This window comes from Boleophthalmus pectinirostris, unplaced genomic scaffold, assembly GCF_026225935.1.
Source record: "Boleophthalmus pectinirostris isolate CB_2022bp ecotype Guang Dong unplaced genomic scaffold, ASM2622593v1 HiC_scaffold_3, whole genome shotgun sequence".
Taxonomy (NCBI): Eukaryota; Metazoa; Chordata; class Actinopteri; order Gobiiformes; family Gobiidae; genus Boleophthalmus; species Boleophthalmus pectinirostris.
The window spans coordinates 34,377,129-34,398,822 of NW_026571299.1; the positions used below are offsets into that span (position 1 = coordinate 34,377,129).

The 21,694-nt window shown below is 37.4% G+C and overlaps 1 protein-coding gene across 1 annotated transcript in view; it reads left to right on the plus strand.

The window, feature by feature from the left end:
- Positions 1 to 21,694, plus strand: part of bsnb (bassoon (presynaptic cytomatrix protein) b) — a 62,421-nt gene that overhangs the window by 15,766 nt on the left and 24,961 nt on the right. Inside the window, 3 exon segments of the mRNA XM_055160342.1 lie at positions 109 to 388; positions 14,995 to 15,546; positions 15,548 to 15,742. Of these exon segments, the coding sequence (XP_055016317.1) occupies positions 109 to 388; positions 14,995 to 15,546; positions 15,548 to 15,742 (1,027 nt within the window).

Sequence of the window (21,694 nt, forward strand, 5' to 3'; positions counted from 1 at the left end):
TCTAGCTTTAATCTCTGTCTTCTCCTGGTTTGATCTTTATAGAGCTCCACCGTCAGATCCTGGGCCAAAAGCTGCCCTTCAAAGTGACCACCAGGGGACCGGGGACAGACTGGCCTCACATGGGACTGACCAGAAGTCCCGGATGACTCTACAGGTGGACTCAGCCAGCAGCAGGACAGGGAGGTCCCCCTCAGTGTCCCCTGACCGCAGCGCCCCCTCCTCCCCCTACTCTGTGCCTCAAATCGCTCCCATGCCCAGCAGCAAACTGTGCCCAGTCTGCAAGACCACAGACCTGATGGGCAACAAGCCCAGCGCCAACACCTGCACGCAGTGTCGCTCTCTGGTGTGTAACCAGTGCGGCTTCAACCCCAACCCCCACCTGACTGAGGTAAGCATGCTCTTTACTCTATGGGCACCAGTCACATTAGAGACAGTCTATAAGGTTTGTGGACAATACTGTGTGCACTATAATCTAAAAACCTAAAAAGTACAGCATTTAGGTATAAAAACAAATACTAAGAAACATTTGATCACATTACTAGACCATTACTATATTGTTAATAATATCATGAAGATACTTATATTATTTATAACAAGGATGTAGCAAATATTTACAGAATGCAAAAATAAATATTGGAATTTGGCCTTAAAACTGGAAGTTTTAGAGATTTGGTTGAACACAATGACATTTTATTATCATCTCGGACAGTATCAGTTCTCAATTCGAAATTGGAGAATATGTTTTACTTAAAAATTTTAAAAAAATGCTTTAAAAATGCGTGTACAAGATTTTTCTATTCATATAAAATGTGCTTTTCAGCTGTACAAGGTTTGCCCTTAATATTTGATTTGGCCTTGCTTCCAAATACAAAATGTCTCATCTCATAATTGCAAATTGGTAGTGCTACAGATCATTTCTTATTCCAGCCCTGATATTCACAGATATTCCCCATATCCAGGTGTGCCTCACAGCTCTTTAGTAACCCCAGCAGCAGCTTAGAAATTGACCAGTATCTTGCAGTCATTTTTCATACACAAATTCCCCCTGGTCACTCAGGCTAGTCCTGGAATATGAAGAGCACTGCATGGTACAGTGCATCTAACATTTGAGCATTCCATGAGTTTCAATATGTGAGGTGTCAGAGTTGACTTCTGTTGGGGTAATTATATTTTTACAGACCTTTTGTGAAAAATTATGTTACATTTATGACATTTGGTTAGTGTGAATAATGTTGACATGATTGTTTGTATGATTTCTGTATGTTGGCCAATTTGAAAACTGTTGTAGGTTTTTATAGCTTTATAGGCTGCATGGGAGTATGAGAGAGGGGTGCGAATGGTTAATGTGCTCGAAGGTATAGGACACTTTCTTCTATAATGGGGCTTATTTGGCTATTGTATGCTTGATATACAGCTCTGGATATGCACTGCTATTAATTATTTGAACTTCTGGATTGTACAAGAGCGTGGCAAAGCTGGCAGTGATGTGTTGTTTATAGAAAGTGGTATGAGATCAGGTAGCAGATCTATGGGTGTTTGGCAGCTTTCACACCTTCTCATGCACCACATCAAAACTGGAACTAAACTTGGAATAAACCAGAACTATACCAAAACTAGACCTGGACTAGAACAGGATCAAACCAAGTTTATATTAGGGCTTGGCAATATGGTGCTAAAAATCGAATCGTGATCTCAAACCTGAGACCATCTTTTGTGATTCAATATTTTTCTGTTTAGTACAGCTCTACCGTCAAACAAAGATCCTCTCCTCCTATAGGTCAGCCCCTGTAAGACTCTTAGTGAGTGACATCTAGATATAATCAACCACCATGAAGTGAGAAGAAGCAGATCAGTTTACCTGCCTCTTAAAAGGTTATCGAAACATAACAAGCCTATGAATTGTGATATACTAGAAATCAATCATGATCCAACTCCAAGTGATATTCTTTTTTTTGTCATATTGCCCACCCCTAGTCTATATCACAGTTAAAGTGCTGCCAAACATCTAGAACCAAAACAAGATGAGTGTGAATTTGGAATGAGTACAACATTTTTAAAATCTAATCAAATAAACCAAAATTAAAACAAGTTTAAGTAAAGTATAGCTGAGGTTTGAACTTGAACTGAACTGAAAAAGTGCATAGATCTAGAGTGTCTTGAAAGGGAATTAAAAATGAGTCGGTCAGTCTCCCATCATCTTATAGATGTTGTTAGACATTTTAAAGCAGATCTATTACGCAAAATAGACTTTTCAGAGCTTTTAACTATGTTACAGCTGTTTCCTCTTCTCATTTACCCTCTCAAAGATGTATTTGGACTGATTTGTGCATGTTTGAGTGATTTTTAATCGCTTTTTCAAGATTTCAAGATGCCATATTGCTTAGTCAATGATACACCTAGGATTTGGCAGGGGTGTGTAGTCATTTTGGTAAAAATTATTTTTTTTAAATTTAAATCTGCTATTCGCTAGTGTGATCCATAGCTATCCATAGGAGATGTCATCAGCTGCATGGCTCTCTGTTGTGGCAAGGTTTACGGCAACATCAGTTCCCATTGGGAATCGCAGTTTTCGAATGGGGAAGTCAGCTGACCTATTTCTTTTATTGAGTCGTTTTAAATGAATATTGCAATTCAAAATGTGCAAATTATACAATTATAGCATAATGACCCACTGGTGTCATAGATTCTAACTATATAGCAAACTCAAGTACAATAGGTCTTCTTCAAACAGAACAAGCTGTATTGGCAGTCTGAGCTGTCCTGAATTGGTTTTCCTGTACACAGCACAGATTTTAATAACAGTCTTCCCACAACATTTCTGGTATAAAGTAAATTATCTCATGATGATACACACTTTTACCATCACATCTGAACAGGTACATTAATGGAGTCACTGATGACTCAAACCGCTTTGCTAAGCATTCTTATCATAACTAGCCTCACATCATCATTTCAATTATTCCTTTGCATCTGAACAATCATTACTCCTATCAGGTAGCTGTGAACGCTGCCTTTGCCTTGCTGAAATAAATCTCCAGTCTAATTTGAATAAGGCTATGCTTCACTGTGACTGTCAAGTGGGGCTATGTCATCTGTCACAAAGTTCCACATCAAGTTTGGTGAGTCATGGTGCAAATCGCAGCTGGGATGGGGTTTTAGTTAAGCTGCCTGGAAGAAACAATAGCCTAAATAACTATTTTTAAGACTATGTGTTAGTTGTACTTCACAGATAGGGGTGGGCAACATAGCTGAAATTTTAAATCGTTTTTCAGAGCCTTGATAACAATTTTGATTCTTTTGGTACAAATAACTAAAGGTCACACTTCACTGTGATTGGATAAATGCGTCTGTCACTCATTTAGGATATGAAGGAGACGGAACAATAGGAGGAGTGGGTGGGGAAAAGAATCATGATACTCAGTCTTCATCAAAATAGCATACTGTCACAATTTACCAGATTATATAATATAAATATATATATATATATATATATATATATATATATATATATATATAATATATATATATATATATATATATATATATATATATATATATATATATATATATATATATATATAATTGTATTAATGATGATAAAATAAATGAAATAATACAGTAATAAAACAACAAAGGTCCCAACCTCAGTCAACCACTCATGAAGTAAGGCTTTTAGGCTCTGAAAGTTGAGAAAGGCACTTATAAAGTCATCAAAGTGAATAATGAGAATGACAGGAATACGTTTAGACCACTGCAAAAAATTCTATTACATTACTTCTGACTGTTATATTTTTAAGACAATACAACCTTTAATTGTCTTATTGACCCACCCTATATGGAGGTATTTTGGTCACTCGATAACAAAGACACAAATATGCAGCCAGGACAGATCTGGGCAGGCAGTGAGCGGAGGCGAGTACAGCAGAGAGGAGCGCAGAGGTGGATGTTATTGGTGAGTGAGACACTTGGTTTTGGAGGGAGTAGATGAGACGCACACACGAGGAGAGATAGAGTTCTGCCCCTGGAGAGCTGAAGATTTAGCCCCCTAACCCACTTAGCATGGATTGGGCCACAGTGCAGCCTATCTCACACAACCTTATCACCTAACGCAGAGGTGATGAGGACCTGATAATGAAGACAGGGCACTGGGGAGGCAACAGCAATAGAAAAATACATGAACATATAGATTTTTTGCACTTCATCAGTATGTGCTATTCTAAGATGTTGATATAGACGTTTTTGGGGGTGGAAGACTGAATGATTGATTTATTTTTAATTTATTGACAAAAATGTGATTTCATAAACCACAAAAGTATTCAGCCCATCAATACATTCTTGAAAACTAAAAACATGATACCAAATAATAAAAATTAAAAAAACACTGTATTTTATCTTAACTTGTAGAGAAAGACTGTATGTCATTGTGTGAAAAGAGGATGCAGAGGATTGAGATTGAGTAACAACATTTTACAGATTAATTTCATTTTTTTTTTTATCCTACAGCTCTGTTTTCTGAAATGTAGGCTATAGGTGATGCAAGGTTATGGTCAGACCACCGGCTGCGCATATGAGAAGTGCATAATGAATCCCTCTGCATCAATTAGTCAGACCATTGGAGATCTTGCTTTGTTGTGTTGGTGGCACAAATGGCTGCAGTGCATGAGACAAATCCCAATATTCAAGATGGTTATGTTAATTACACATAACACATTTTTTATTATCATTGGTTCCTCTAAATGATGCTCATTACCAGGGATGTCAAGGTTATTTGATTAAAGGTCCTATATTAAGTGAAATTGATTCGTGTGAGCTTCAAGCCATGTTAGAATCTTCTAACATCATCAAAAACATACCTGGAGTTGTACTTTGTTTTATACACACATGCTTGCAAGTTGCATTCTATATCATTAGTCTATCCATATCTCCAAAGCTCAAAATGCTCTTTTCTACCTTGTGATGTCATGAAGGTTTTTAAGTTAACATTTTAACTCCTTTTACATTTAGTTCAGTAGAGATTTGCAATTCCAGGGCTGAAATCAATCTAATTATTCTAGTGAAGGTGTGGAGTTTAAAAACACAGTGGAGCACACTGGAACACTTTCTATTACCAAATGACATCACAAGGGGGAATGTAGTGTTTTCTGTCTGAGAGAAGATCTCAGTCTAAATATTCAGGGTTAGTGTGTCAAACATGTGTGAATGAAACAAAATATCCAAGGTATGTTTTTGATGAGGAAACATACAGAGCAGAAAATAGAATAATGGTCACTTTAATCAATAAGGGCTGGTCATAATACATTTGTGATATTGTGCTATTCACATTTCTCAAACTATACTGTCAAAAAACTGCTTAACTAGTGCAATGTTTTGGTATCTATCTGGAACTGATGAAGTATAAAAATAGTTGAAAGGCGAGTTGAGACAGTGTTGAACATGGAGCTGTGGGTAAATGCAATTTGCAGAGGAGCAAACTGCTACCAACAAATTGGTGTTTTTGTGTCGCGGCGTGTTTTGAGTCTGTCAGTCAAGTGAGAAGGTGAGGTGCCTTTCAAAGTGTCATTGAATCTAAGAGCTGTTTCCCTGGCATCAGATTTAATTTGACCACATCTGTGTATTGCTACTGTGAAAATACTATACTGTGAAAACAATACCCAGATTATACCAAAACTAATTTCAAAACTAGACAGTCAATTAATGAAGGATTGATACTGAAACAAATGTTCAAAACAGATCTAGTCCACAGAGGAAACGTGCTTGTGGAACTATAGTGGCTTTACATTGACTGTGTGCTGATCAATGTCTCTCGCCTGATTTTCCATTACAGTGGGTTTATCAAATGAGCAGAATAAAGAACATTAAACAAACATTATCTTGTGTTGAAAATTACATTCTTTTGGTTAAATAAAGTTTATCATCATGGTATATTGGTTCTAGTGAATCACAGGGTCCCTCATGATTCAATATGATACACGATACACAGCTCATGATACGATGTTATCATGAAACGGTGATACATGCAGTAATCGATATATTGCAATGGATACTTTGTGATATTTCGCTGTTTTTGCACAGTCCTGTATTGTGTAATAATGTTAACTGAATATAATCCTAATGTCCACTGAAGGCTTTCATTATGGTGGAGTGCAGATAACAAGAGCAGGGAGAAACAGAGAGAGGACCACAGACACTGTACCCTCTGCCACTATCATACAGGCAAACATCTGCTTTATAATTGGCCCAGAGTCTATTTATAGGCCCTATCCCCCTTCTGTCTGCAGTGACGGCCTGGGCCTGAAAAGCCACAGCTGAGAGGAGCAGTGAGAGAAAGAAAGAGTGAGAGGTAGAGACAGACAGTGAGAGAGAGTGAGAGAGAGAAAGAGAGAGTGAGGGAGAGAAAGAGCAAGACAAGGAGTGAGAGGGAGAGAGAGAAAGAGCGAGAGAGAGAGGGAGAGAGAGAGAGAGAGAGAGAGAGAGAGAAAGAAGGGGAAATAGTAACAGAGACAGAGAGTGAGTAAAGGAGCAAGAAGTGAGCAAAAGGTGCAGGGATGAGAGAAGAGGGTAAAGAGAAGAAGAGAAGGAGAAGGAAAAGAAGGAGAGAGGGGGAAAGATAGAAAGAAAGTAGCTAGAAGAATGAAGAGAGAGATAGAGAAAAAAGAAAAAATAGAAAGCTTCGAATAGAGGGGAAGAGGGACAGAGAGGGACAGAGAAAGAGGTAAGGATAGAGAGATGGAGGGAGAGAAGGAGCAAGAGGAGAGGAGAGAGATATGAACCTGCATACACATGAGCATACATTAACGTCAGCAGGCCCATGTGAACAACAGGCTGACGTATTCAGAGCACAGTCACTACTCAGAAATAGAGAGAATGAGAGAGTGTGTGGGTCGCATGTATCACCTTGAGCAGTGCAGCAGCACTGACAAAGTCTCAAGGCCTGACCACCTGGAAACTTTAGGAAACTCTGCTGTAGGATGAAAAAGGAAACTCAGTGACCTTAGAGATGAGGAACTGCAGTGATTTTCCTCATGACTAAATGCTCTATCTCTGTGGCTCTCAAACTTTTCACACAAAATACCACCGAAGAAAAGGTTTGACTTCCCGTGTACCCCCAGCTTTAAATTACGTAGATAACAGCACTATTCCAGGTCTATTCTAGGGCTAGGCCTAAAAGTGACTGCATCATTTCTGCTGTAGTTCTAAACAAGAAATTACCAAAGCAGAACAAAAAGTGGATCAAATAAACTCAACTTACATTAGGTAAATCACATACCGAAGAACTGTCCAAGTTCCACCTGAAAGAGTTTGCATATATGGTATATGCTCCATTGATTGAACCACAAAGACCATATTTTGTCAAATTATTTTACACATACTCAAGGTGGCGAGAGTAAAACTGGTAGAAAGCATACTTAGCAAGTCCTGATTTCTCAGTAGAAAAGAAAAAAAAATGTTTGTGAAGTGTGGCTGATTATTGATAATGATAAAAATTATAAAAACTATTTTCTTCTTTTTTTGGAGTATCCTAGTAACAATATTTACCTGATATTATGTCAATCAAGCTGACATGTTTAAAAACAAAAGCAGAGGTTCAAACAAATGTTAAATGATTGCAAAAATATCCACAAATATCAGCAATATCAATTTAAAATATTTTTGTATTTTTTTGTTGTAAATGATACACTCCTTTCACATTCAGATTTTCCATACCTTCAAAACAACAGTCAATATATATTGTGACCATCTGGTCTCCTCTATAGGCAGGATGAGAGTTAATTTATTGTCACTTGTTTTTACTATCTGACCACAACAGCTACAAATAAAGCTACACTGCACACACTGTGGGCATAATGATATTGTTGCCAGAATCTCTGTGATGGATAAAAGAACAGTGTTGGCAATGTTTCAATGGTGATATTTAATGTTTTATTTGAAATATTGCCTAAAAGTCTAGTTTGCAAACAGTGACAGAAAATAACTCAAAAACTCTACAAAGGAGTTTGCAAAGGAGCTTGTGGGGAAAAAACATGAGCCCGATGTTGTCCTCAGGTTTACAGTGCACTTGATACATTTAATGGCTGAGTGGGAGCCAGACTTTGATAGAAGTAGCTATTGTACTGTTGCCGAAACTACGCTTTCACATTTTTCATATAAAGTTATGACCCAGCACTTTTCAAGTTAAATATAAGTATTAGAAAACATGAAAAGTAACCCCCAAAACTATGGAGCAATTATGATTTAAAAACAAATTGATTCCCCATCACCGTCTCTGTTTTTGAAATTGAAACTATCGGTACTACGTATAATAACTAGCATGACACAAAACAATACACTATGATTTCAGAAACCTGATACAATGTGCAGCAGCTTCATTAGCAGAATGCATGCTGATTGTGCTGTCATGGCTCTCTGAAGGGGGAGTAACTTGAGTCCAGGGAGCAAGAGGAGGGGGGACTCACAGCATCAAAAACAAAACTAATCACACATTTGAATGCATTCTTTCAGCAAATATAGCATTTTCAAAACAATAAAAGGTAACATGGTAATCTGTGTTAACAATTAAAACCCCCAGAATTGTAATACCTCCTCTTTAATAAACTATATTTGTTTGTTAAGTCTTTGCTCAGGATTTATTGAGGATAATTAAGCTGTAGTTATTATAATGTCTTTGTGCACTTTTTATACAAACTTTTACTCATATTTTCTGGTTCTACTCTTTCAAAACTATCTTGAAAGTGCACTAGAAAACCACTTTGTAGGCTGTAAGAGTCTGCTGTCTAATTTATTGATCTTAGCTTGAACCATAACACAAGGTTTACTGCCTGCCACAAACTCCATTACAAAGAGATATGAACTAAGTAACAGCAGAACTAACTTTCTTTCTACATGCTTTTACAATGAATGACTTGCAGATTCTGACCTAGAAATAAACCATTACCATTCATAGATCCTGTACAAACACATTTATAGAGCCCATTACTCAAACTGGACCAACGCAAAAAGAGGAGGGTGAGGCAAGTGTGAGAATTTCAAGTGGACAAACAGAATGAAGTGGGTCAGAAATCCAACTGAGACTCTACTCAGTGAATTTTGCATATTATACCAGAAGACACTTTTGCAAAGAGAATCTGGGACACCGGTGGTAAACTTGAACTCACTTAAGTTTGCGATTCCCATTTCAGTGGTTTTATAAAGGTAAATCATCAATAGGGTATTTTTTTAATGTTTTAAACCCAATAGACTTCCACCTAGAGCTGTAGTTGACTAAAGAGATTTTTTAAGACATGTCCTGCTGATATATTAGTCGACTACAAAGGAAGCGTGGCTAAAGCTCTCAAAACTATATTATACATCTCTATCTGACCAAAACTACACTCACAAGACTATACCTGCACAGGAGTTCATGCAAAAACAATACCATTTATGCAGTAAACAGTACTAGGAAACAATGTATTTATACATTGACAGATTAATCTTGTGAATCATGAGTTTAATCTACCGTTTTACTTATAAATTCTAGCTAACTCACTTCTACTTTCTGCTGCTGACCCATGTTAATCATACTAATTTCAGTTTCACTCAATGAAATGATTAGTCAACTAATAAAAATTTTGGTCAACTAAGACTGCATTACTAAATGAGTAAAGTCCTACCTACTTCCCCCTCTACCAGATGTTCCTTATTGTTGTTCAAAAGTGACAACTTATTAGAAAGTTTTTATAGACCAGCCAGATGTTGGGCATTTTGCAGCATGTTTATCAGTCAGGCATTGTTTACCTGTTTAAAATGCCAAATGCCACCAAATGTTAGTGAGCTCGGGAATAAGGTATTTGCTGTGTTTATGTAAATGTTTCTCTTTGGTGCAATTAAACCCCCCCCCCCCAAAAAAAAAAAAATCTGCTAAAAGTGTTGACAAAAACATATTAAATGGGAGCAGTTTCATTCAGTTCGTGGATAATTAAGTCCATGCCTTCTAATATTTAAAACTGTGTTATTTCCCATAATGACTTCACTGACACAGTTATACTTAGAGTCTAATAAAAGTCTATAGCAGCAGCAGCAGCAGCAGCAGAAGAAGAGGCTTGCTTCCTGCATTACACTGTAAAGGCATTCATTATGAGCTGTCCCTTTTCTGCACTGGTCCAAATTCAATCTCATGCACGGCCACTCTGCATTACGTCTCACTGTCTTCCATAATAGTCCAGCGCTTGGCATTGTGGGTAACCGCCTCCGGCACACCTGACAGTCAATGAGCACCAGGAATTCAAATGAGATACTCACATATTTTAATCAGTTTTATTACTCACCTGCTAGCGTTAAGATATTTAGTTGCTTGTAATGCTACACTGGCTCAGCACTTTGATGAAGACATTGAAGAAGAGAGGGACAGAGGACAGAGGCATAGGCAGGAATATCAATGTCTTTTGGAATCATTTGGAAGAGAATTGATAAAGTAGTTTCACATCCCCACCATCCTGGGTCCTAAAGTGCAGTGCTCAGCTTCCTGTGTTAGTTGCTGTGGTGATGGGGATGCTGCAGTTTGAGCTCCAGCTGAACAGCTGTTTTTTCTCTTACTCCCTTTTAAAACACAATCCATTCATCCAGGAGCACGTTTGATGCTCACAAAGTTACTTTCCAGGGAAAGCCTCTGCTGTCGATAAATAGAAGAAAGGCTGTGTTTTATTATGTGCAGCAGTGACTGGTACAATAGAGCATTGTAATGATTACTTAAAAGTATGTATTCTAATGTATCTACAGCGTATTGGAGGCTGAAAAGTAGGCCTGTCATGGTAACACATTTTGAAGTGCTATATTTTGCTGAATTAAATATAGATGTTAAACAATAATATTAAATTTAATTTGTTCTTCTGACACAATAATGCTAAAGCAGGATTATCCTCCAAAAATATTGTACATGTACAGCAAATTCACTGCAATAAATAAATGGCAGATATGAAACACTAGAAGTTATTTATCCAACATTTTTAGCTCAGATATCATCATAATACTGAAAAAATAACATGATTTTCCTCACTAGTACAATGAAAAATACCCATGATAAATATTGTGCCCCAAAAGTTATTGTTTCAACTATTATTTATTGTACGGTTAGTTGATGTAGTGCAATCATGCTAAACAGTAGATTTATCAGCATATTGTTCAGCATAGTTGTTAAAACATTTAATGGAACATAGCTTTTCATGGACTAATATCTGAACTGCTTAGAGGAATCCCTTTCTGTTAAAGAGAAGGACAGTACTGCAATAAACACCTATGCAGTGATAGTTTGGTGTAGATCCAAGTCTCTGTGGTCCCTGCTGCTAAAGGTACTATTTGTGGAGCAGGTTCTCGGTGCATCCTGTTGGAGCACACTGACTTCCTGCACGACCGTGGGCTCCTGCCTGGCCCCTATGACCTTTGCATCAGTATGTAGGGAATAGGGCTGCAGTGCTCTTAAATGGTCTATTTTTCTGATGTATGTTATGTTTTTTCCTTATAAAAGACATACCAGTAGTTGTGTTTTATCTCATCACACGTTTCACACACAAACCCTGCATAATTAGGATGTGTTCTCTTTCCAAACTGAAAAACAGGAAGTACTCCACTGTGTTTTTAAACTCAATACACTTTCACTAGAATAATTTCATTTTAATTTCTAATCTCTACAGAAATAAAGGTAAAAGGTAGCTTTTAACTGGAAAACTACATGACATTACAAAGTGGAACACAGCATTTTAAGCTTTTTAGATACAGAGTGACTTATAATAATAATGGTTTATTCAAACATGTGTGAATGAACAAAACACAACTCCAGGTATGTTTTTGATAAGGTATGGTAAAAACTCACATGAGCCAATTTTGCGTAATATATGACCTTCAAGTACTCTGCAAAAGCATCTAGTATGTCTTGCCTGTAGTACATGTTAATTATTTTTTTTATCCCCAGTTAAAATAAGAACAATTACGCATCAGCTGTAGTCCTTAGTAGGCCTATCAGGAAAACACGTTTTGAAGCTTGATATACTGCAGCAAACTATAAAACTGATACTACTTTATGCCACTGACACGAAGAAGGATAATCCCAGTGAACCAATTTTTACATCATTAAAAAGTGTGAAACAAATAAACAACAAAATTAAATTAAATCATATTACATAAAAATGTCTAAAATCTCCCCACTATTGCAAAGAAAAAGTACCCGCGAATATATTAATTCCAGCTTTCATATATTGAGTAATAAGTTGATATTGTAATTACATTAGTTAGCCATGTATACTGTTTTAGAATAAATAAATAGGAACCAACATCGTAATTAATTTAACAAATTGCATCTGTACCTTTGAGAAGCCATGGTAGTATGTGTGGTTTTATGATCAGATTTCACATTCCCACGTGATTGCCTCGTAACGTGGGTGAAGCAGAGAGGGACGGGTTAAGGCGGAGGAGAGTCACTGATATTGATGAATTGCTCTCTCTCTTCCTTTCTCTTTCTCTCTCTCCCTCTCTCTCTGCAGCTGCCTTCTCTGTGTTCCCCATTTGCGTTCAACCAATGTGCATAACCTGATTATTGCCAATGTAATTTCCTGAAAGAAAAAGAAAAAAAAAACAATCAAGGTCAATAATGATGACCGTGTGAGGAGGTGGCGGTAGTGATACTGTGATTGGATAAAAGCTCCAATGTTGTGGTGTTGTGTTGCTTATCTCACGCTCCACAAATATTGCAGCCTGTCCCCCGGGTTCACCTCTGCTCCCAGCGTCTCACTTTGCTTTTGATTGACAGAGAAAAGCAAGACAAGCAAGCAAGACTTCGACCAGGCCTCAGCTCCCTGCTACTATAATGACAGACAGCCCGTTACTTAACATCAGAAATGAAGCTGTTGTGACTGGTTTATTGCTGTGGTGTCATTATGATAGCATAAGTATCAGGGCTGAATGATTTTCTATCCAATATCTACTTGCAATTTTTCTGTTAAATGATTATTATTTGATTTGCAGTTTATGTTTTGATAGTAGGAATCCATTCACAGTTCCTGGAGCATTCGCATTTGAGACTGAAATACGAACTGCGAAATGAATACAAGAGTCATATATATTTCTGACTAAGTTTGTAGGGATCTGAACTACAGGGTTAGAAGGATTTTACATAAGATCAGATTTGCCTTGTACACACAGACTGCCACACAGAAAAACAGAAAAACACACATATGACAGAGAGCATGACATTAGGCTAATACATGAAAAAAAAAAAAATATATATATATATATAATAACACTACCACCAAATTGCAAAATTGCGATTTAGATTTGATTGTGATATATCTTGCAGCCTTAGTATTGAGTATTAGATTAGAGTAATAGTAGAAGAAGGCGAGTTGTTATTCAGTTGGTCATGTTTGGGTGTGGCTAATGCACTTCCAGACACACTCAATGCATCACAACATTAGAGGCACATTACCTAAACACTCTTCTTGTCAATCCTTCAATCACAGACACACTGCATAGTAACTGATGGATGTAGAGTCCCTCCGTCCTTTTCAAATACTCTTAACAGGAATAACTTAACCTTAACTAATATATAACCTTATATGTATGCTCCCGTATCCATCTTTGCCCTGCATTTTTCCTTACCCTACCTTTTGTATGTATATATTTATATTTCACTTTGACAAATTTTATGCATATGTCTACTTATTATTTACATTTTATTACGATTTATTTACTATTGCTGTTGAACTGTGTCCAAATAAATTCCTCTGTGAAACAATACATTCCATAGCAAAAGTCTCAGTTTACATCATAAAGCAAATAGCAAAATAGGAGCTACCAAGTGATCACCATTAAATAATAATAATAATAAAAAATTACACATGAATTTATTTGAAATTGTTTTGGCCGATCTCAGTACTTTGAACAGACAAACATACATGTAAAGACCAATCAGTCAATGGGAGTGTAATGCAAAAGCTCTACATGGTTTTACAATTAGGTAAGATTATTGTTCCTCCCAAGTATATGGAAGGGGGACATTGCCCACTTCTCTTTTGTGAATAAGTCTGTGTGTCTCAGATATTGTGAAGGCCCTGTGGTGAGTAGTATAGAGCTGAGGTGTTCTTTGTGGATCAATCACTCATAGCTTCAGGCAACAGAGACATTTAAGTCCACACAGGAGTGAAGACATCTTTCTGTTTTTTAAATATTTTTATTAATTAATTAATTTATCATTTCCTTTCACTGGCCTATCCTTGAATAATCTTTGTACCCTAGACATCCATCACTGCCCACACCCTGAAAGGCTTTCTTTGGCCACATTTATAATGCATCTCACTGTTACGTAATGAGCAGGACTACAGTGGACTACAATAGTGTGGCAGCTGTCAGAGCACCAGGGCGCCAATTACCACAAAGCATACAGACACGTAAAGTCACTGGGGCTACTTTGTCACTTTCACCTTCGTATTAGAACAGAGGAGGACAGTGGAGGAGTGAAGGAGAGACAACAAGAGCAGAGAGGAGACAGGAAGGGAGAGCATGTGAATGTGTCTGCAATGAGACAAATAAACATGGGAAACAAGAATGGAAAGGAGGCAGAGGATGTCATGTTTGTGTATTCCATAGATGTATTTAATGATGAAGGATAGAGCTGCATGGAATCAGCTCAGGAATTCCTACTATTCATCCACATCCATAGACTCTATATAAGGATGTATCAAAATATTCTGTAAATCTTAAGAAACATATTATTATGACCAGTATGTCTAAATGACCTTGCCTTTGTAAACAGATGCAATTCTACAAGGAATTTGAGGGTATGCAATATGAATAGCATATTCTCATATCCTCATTCTATAGTATATTCTTATTCATTATTGTGGCCTTGTTCCTCCCTTGGGCTTCAGCTGTATTTTCCAGTGGAAGTAGGACGATTGGTTTGAGAAATGCAAATGGTGGAAGATAACTCCTTGACCCTTTACCTCATGTGTATTTGTCTGTGTTTTATAGGTGCAGGAGTGGTTGTGTCTAAACTGTCAGATGCAGCGAGCCATGGGGATGGACATGAACACACCGCGCTCCAAGAGTCAGCAGTCGCTCCACTCCCCCTCAGCAGCCAAAATGGACGTCCCACCACAGCCTGCCCCCCAAACACGACCACCCTCCCAAACACAGACACAGACACAGCCCGGCCCCAAACCCCAACTACAGCAACAGCCGCAAACAAGGTCCCCTGCTGCCATGGCAAAGGCCCCCTCTCAACCAGACCTATCTCGCAACTCTCCGGTCCACCAACCACACCCCCCTCGACAGGACCAGACACGGAGTGCGGGGAGCTCGCCATCACGGCAACCCCCTCCTCCAGAGCAGACTTTTGGGAAATTGTTTGGTTTTGGTGCATCTCTGTTAAACCAAGCCAGCAATCTCATATCAGAAACCATTGAAACAATTGAACCCCAACAGCAGCAATCCCCCAAACCTGCCCCCAAACCCAGCCCCAGTTCTGGGTCCTTGGCTGGGAAAGCACCAGGGCCTCAACAAGCAGCAGCAGCAGCAGCAGCAGCAGCAGCAGCAGCAGCAGCAGCAGCAGCAGCAGCCCCCTCCTCCTGAGCCTAAAGCCAAAGTGTGCTGTCCTCTGTGTAAGACCACACTGAATGTGGGCACCACCACAGAGGCACCCAACTACAACACCTGCACCCAATGCCACGCCCAAGTGTGCAACATGTGCGGCTTCAACCCCACACCCCATATAGTTGAGGTAAGATGACACTGTTTGATGTACACTACTACGTTTTACATATTCATTTCCTTGGGTGTTTTTTCTCCATAGTTTAATATTTGTTGTTTTTTTTTTAGGACAAAGTACAGTTGTGCAGTGGACAGTATAGTGCTTTCCTATAGATGTACATATTAAAATGCAAAAAAATGTATTTAGAGGATAATAAATTATATTATAATTAAACTATAACTTGACACCTGCAATCTTTTCGGTTACTATGCTGCAAATAAGAAGTGTCATTTGCAGAAATGGTGCCATTGTGCAAGTTTGAAATATTCACATTATTTGATATAATGTCATTCATTTCAATGTGAACGATATTGTGATATTTTCCAGTAAGCGCACTATGCACTTTTATGAATTCTTATGAGCTCCTGATGTTGCTGTGTTGTGGTGGAGATCAGCTGCATTCTGGGTATTGGTCTGACTTTAGAAGTTGTTTTTCTTGGTTTGTCTTCAGTGTCAGGCCTGATCTTGTTACAACATTTCTGCAGTCTGTGAACTGTCCTTAAATCACATCTGCCTTATGCTCCCTTTTGTTTGTGAAGTCTATCCAGGAAATTCATTTGATACTATATTGATTTATACATATACCCAGAATGAGCAAAACTAATCCTATTGTAAACCAGGATTCATGAACAAGTACTTATCATAATAATAATATATTGGATTTAGATAAGCAAATGCCGCTACACTACGCACCTGTTATTTTCATCCAAGTACTAACCACACCCATTTCTGTTTTGTTTCCAAGACTGGACAAATTAGTATGTCTAAACCAAGACTATGTGGTCTTAATCAAATACTAAATTATGATTAACATTGCCTCTGATCACAATATTCGTGCATGCCACCACTGTTATGCCAGCAGCACAGTTTGAGAACCACACTCTCTCTTCTCTCTATTTTCTGTCTCTGTGACATATTGTAGATACAGTTAACTGGACGTTGATTCAAATAGTGAGTAACTATTTTCCCCTGAGGTTGCACAGACACACAATGTACAATATGTAGCAGGAAGCTTATCAAGTCAAATGTAATAAAGTGAGTATTGACTGGTCATACGCAGGGGTCACATGAGGTTGCTGTCTTTTAAGTCCTCTGCTATGACACTCAAGAACAAGGAGGGGAATTTCTCCCGAGAAGAGTAATAACAGGGTTTAATTATGCAAATGCATCCCACTGAATGATAGCAGTAATAACAGCTTTCTGTGGAGCGCTGTCTCTTTATGGCCAGCCTTGTCTTTGCAGGCATCTGGCTGTCACCGTCACACAGGCCATTCACATGCACACAATGTGAGTCAGGCACCTCCTTATCATTAGAGGTGGTTAACGTAGCCCAAAAGTAAGACTTTCTCTTTTCAGTCTAATTCAACTTGTAGAAGTAGTTGTCAAAATGCTGGTTGGTAAAAATAGACAACTTACTGTTGCCAATATCTCATTTGTGATAATGCAATCTGTCAAAACATAAATGTTGGAATACTAGTAATTCTAATACAACAAAAAACACATCCTCCAGAATAAGACATTTGTGTTTATAGTGTGTAAAAAAAAACACTTTTTTTTGTAAAAAGAGAAGGTGTAAAGAGGTGGCTATGCTATAGGTACCAAACATATACTAGGGCCTTTAAAATAATTATACCCGAGTTGAAGTAAACAGTATTTTAGACTTAGACTAAACTGTATTGATCCACAGGGGAATTTATCTAGACACAGTAGCTACACACATTACAATATAGTATAACAACAAAGAGTCCAAATATAAATGTTAAATAAAAATTCTAAATAAGTAACAAAATTAGACTGGTGTCAAATAAGGCACACATAGATCTTTTAAAAATAAATGTAATGTAATGAATTCTTCTCATATCTCTGTTTTTCTAAATGTTTGGCTATCTGGATACATAAGTTTGAAAACCATCACTTTTCTCCATCTACAGCTATTTTATTAAAGGATATATTTCTGCTTGACTAGTTATTATCCACAACTCAATGAAGGGTGAAACTGCTTTATTTGTGAACCTGCGCGTGCTTTGTTTTTACCGTCAGTGTGTGCTGTCGGCAGATGCGTCGCCGTGGCAATGGAGTGGGTGAAAAGAGCTGGGAGAAAATGCTTTGTGTTTCGGATTGAGCTCTCAGCGTGAGCTCCACAGACCGTTTGGCACATTCTTCCTCATCGTCCGCCCCTAAACTCTTTCCCCATGGTTGCCTTCCTCTATCCATTCCTGTTCCTGTCTGCTACATAGAGAAGTGTTTTTGGACTCAACGTTTTGTCAGAGCAGGGACATAAAGACTATTGCTTTTTAGTTTGAAATGTTTGGTTTGGTGAAATCTGTTTTGAAGCTTGAGGATGTGTGGAGGTGTGCTAAAAACTAATGATAGGAGACTGACTATACAAGCCTAGGTTGGAAAAATTAGGAAAATTTTCTAACTATATTGCGATTCACATTTTTCAATAAGGATTAATGCCACATTTAAACACACTAATATAACAATGAATAGATTTCAGTAACAACCCTTGGGCTTGATTCTTTATTTCTCTTCTGGGAAAATGCCTTCAGTTTAACCCTGCCGTAGGAAAAGACTGTTATAACTGGAGTTGTTTCTTTGTGGAGATAAAAAGAAATAAAATCTGAGTAAGAGGGGTTGAAACCGCAAGTACAACAAACAAACTATTGAACAAAGTCAAATTCAGATTGGCTTTTTGTTGATGATTTTCTCTTTCTCTCTAAACTTTGTCTGGAATGACAGTGGCTCAGGTGATAGGATTTGACTTACTAGACTTCATTGGAGCTACACACTGAAAGTGGAAAAAAGAATAGAGGCATTTAAAGAATGGTCAGGCCCCAAAGTAAAATCCACAATGATGGCACAGAGATGGAACCAAATACATATGAGTGTCACTTGCTTAGCGCACTACTGCACACAGAAGAATTTTTAAATTCTGTGATCAAACAAATCACCAATCTTTTCTATCTTGTGGGTTTGGTAGCAATCCAATGATTCCTTTAGTTCTTCATTTTGATGAAAGGAGAGAGCTACACCAGCAAGGACATCTGGTGTAAGAACATGAAAATAAACCATTAGTGTAAAGTGAAAAGCCAAGCTTAAAGTGTTGTCCATTCTACTCAGCAAAATGGGACCTGCATATATTAACTACATATTTATGTTAATTCATTCATACACAGTGGTGCAATTATTTTATTCAATATATAATAATATTTTTTTCTGAACTTCAAGTCACTCCCACGTGTAAGAAAGCCTATATGTTTTGACTACATCGATCATCTATTTGAAATGACAGATTAATTAGTAACAGTAATAAAGTAATAAAGAAAGCCCTATAGGTTAGACCAGTATACAAAACATGTCATTTTACTGGCTGAAACAAAGACTTGGTAATTACAATATGTCCCTGAAGGCATCTCACACCTACCTCTTATGTTTAAATGCGTTCTTCAAATATGGACCTAGACAATGAACATTTTCCCCTTGCTGTTTCTGTTTGGTGGGTTGGTGCTTTTATGTGTCCAGAGTTCAGAAAAAGACTGCAGGAAAATAAACTTGTGAGTACAAAAAACATCTCTTTAATTAGTTTCCCAAAGTCATCGAAAATAAATAGCATGCCTAGTGTGTAGACTGTTATTTCCAATACACATCTTAAGAGTATCACCTTAGTCAACTGTATCACCCACAATAATTCAAAGTGCTTTACAGAATAAGAAATATAAATTATTATTTTTTCTTCATAATAGATCAATTTCATAAAACATAGAATATCCAAGTTAACTATAATAATTACATTCTGTCTGTGTTTGCTGTAAGCATTCACACAAAGATATGCTAATTACAGTTTTTGTTTTGGAAAATGTATACTTCTTAATGAGATTCATACTACTTGTTAATCATTGGTACTCCCCAGAATTACTTGAATGAATAAATATTTTTGCTCTGGTAGTTAGGGATGTATCTGAACTGATTAGAAACATGAGGCTCAGAGAAATTATTAAACATTATGAGAAGGCTGTAACTGCTGTTGATTGGTTATGTCTATATTCTCATACATTTCTGGTAGTTTTAAGTGCAGTATTGGTCCAGACACCCAGGCTCCCAGACCCCCAGGCTTTGTGTGTGTTAGTGTTAGGACTATTTTATTATACTCTATGCAACTGTATTTGTGGAGAACAGCTGCACAGTCCTACATGGCCTACTTAATCATGTTGATGTATGCTTTGCTTGTCCTAATTTTAACAGATACTGACCCAAAGACACTCTAAAGAGCTACTGTTCTGGGGATGCTCTGACACTGACACAGCCATTTAGCTCCTCATTCATTTGCAGTGGCTGAACAGGTAGAATGTTTGCCCTCTAACATTTGCTTATGTTTGGTTTGGCCTAAAGATAGTCTGACCCACTGCATACTGTTGTTTATTTCTTGGGCAAGATACTCTACCCATTGTATGAAGGTGTTTTGTATATGTGAACGACTACTGGTGTTTGGAAAGGCAGATAGCGCAGACTGGCTGCCTTTCTTCCACCAGTCTACCCCAGGGCAGCTGTGGCTATAGATGGTGCTTGAATTAATATGAATTAATTAATAATGCATCATAAAGCATCAAATGTATTATTATTTATACTAAATATCTGTATACTCCAGAAAGATTTAATTCACATTTCCTCTGCAGCAGTCATCGTGTGGACACAGACACACGTTCTCCAATTGTGAGACACTTTAGTTAACACTGATGATGATTATTCTCCGGCTGTGTTAGCTGTTAGCATACATAGGGTTTTGCTAATTACAGTGAGGGGAGGGTCTGACACAATGCGTTATTTTCCCAGCAGTGTCACTAAAACATTATTGTTCCCATTGCCAGTTTTCCCACATACCAGACATTTTGTTCCCACGGTGGGCCCGGAGCACCATCCCACTCTCCATTTCTATGATCTACAGCATAATAAAGCATCAGTGCAATGCCGCCGTGTGCTTTTAGGTAGTGGCCCAGGATGGTCATTAGGAAAACGGCAGCATTTCTCACACAAGTGTCTAAAAAGGCAGAAACTGAAAACATAGCGCATCAATAATTGACTCTGGAAGAACATTATAAATAGTTTATGCTGAGTGGTGCAGAGAAAGTGCGGTTTGAGCCTTGTGCCGCATAAGGTCATCCTATGATGGATACATGTAGGCCTAATACTGTATACTACTTTTGAACATACTGTACTGAGTGGAGATGATGTCATTCCCTTTACCAGTAAACTGTCCAATCACTGCCAGTAAATAGTGACTAAAAGCAGTATAACAGACTGTTATTCTTTATTTTTTTGAAAAAAAAAAGTAAAGCTATAATGGATCTGCACATTCAACCATCTCTTTCATACAATAGTAAAATAATTCAATATAATGCCTATTCCTAAACATATCCATAATGTAAAAAAAAACAACAACAACAACAAAACAATGCTGAATTTGTGATAATCTGTGTATTATACATGGTAATGTACAAATAGAATATATATATATATATATATATATATATATATATATATATATATATATATATATATATATATATATATATATATATATATATATATATATATATATATATATACATACAAAATACTATATAACCATGTTGTATAGAGGTGTCACAGTACTTAAGTAAGTACGTAAGTACGTCTTGCACCTTGTTTTCAGTACTAAAGCACACTACAATAAAAACGATATGCAATTTTAATGTTTACTTGTCCCTAGCTCCAAGCAATAAGCCAGGTTTGCCTCATTCTCATTGAAAGAACAAGCAACTATTCAATCAAACAAAATACTCACAATGCCCACATATAACAATATATGGTCTGACAAATACTGCTAATGAAATTTAAAAATGTGTAAAGTCAAGTGTGTCTTAACAGCTTTTCAAATATAAG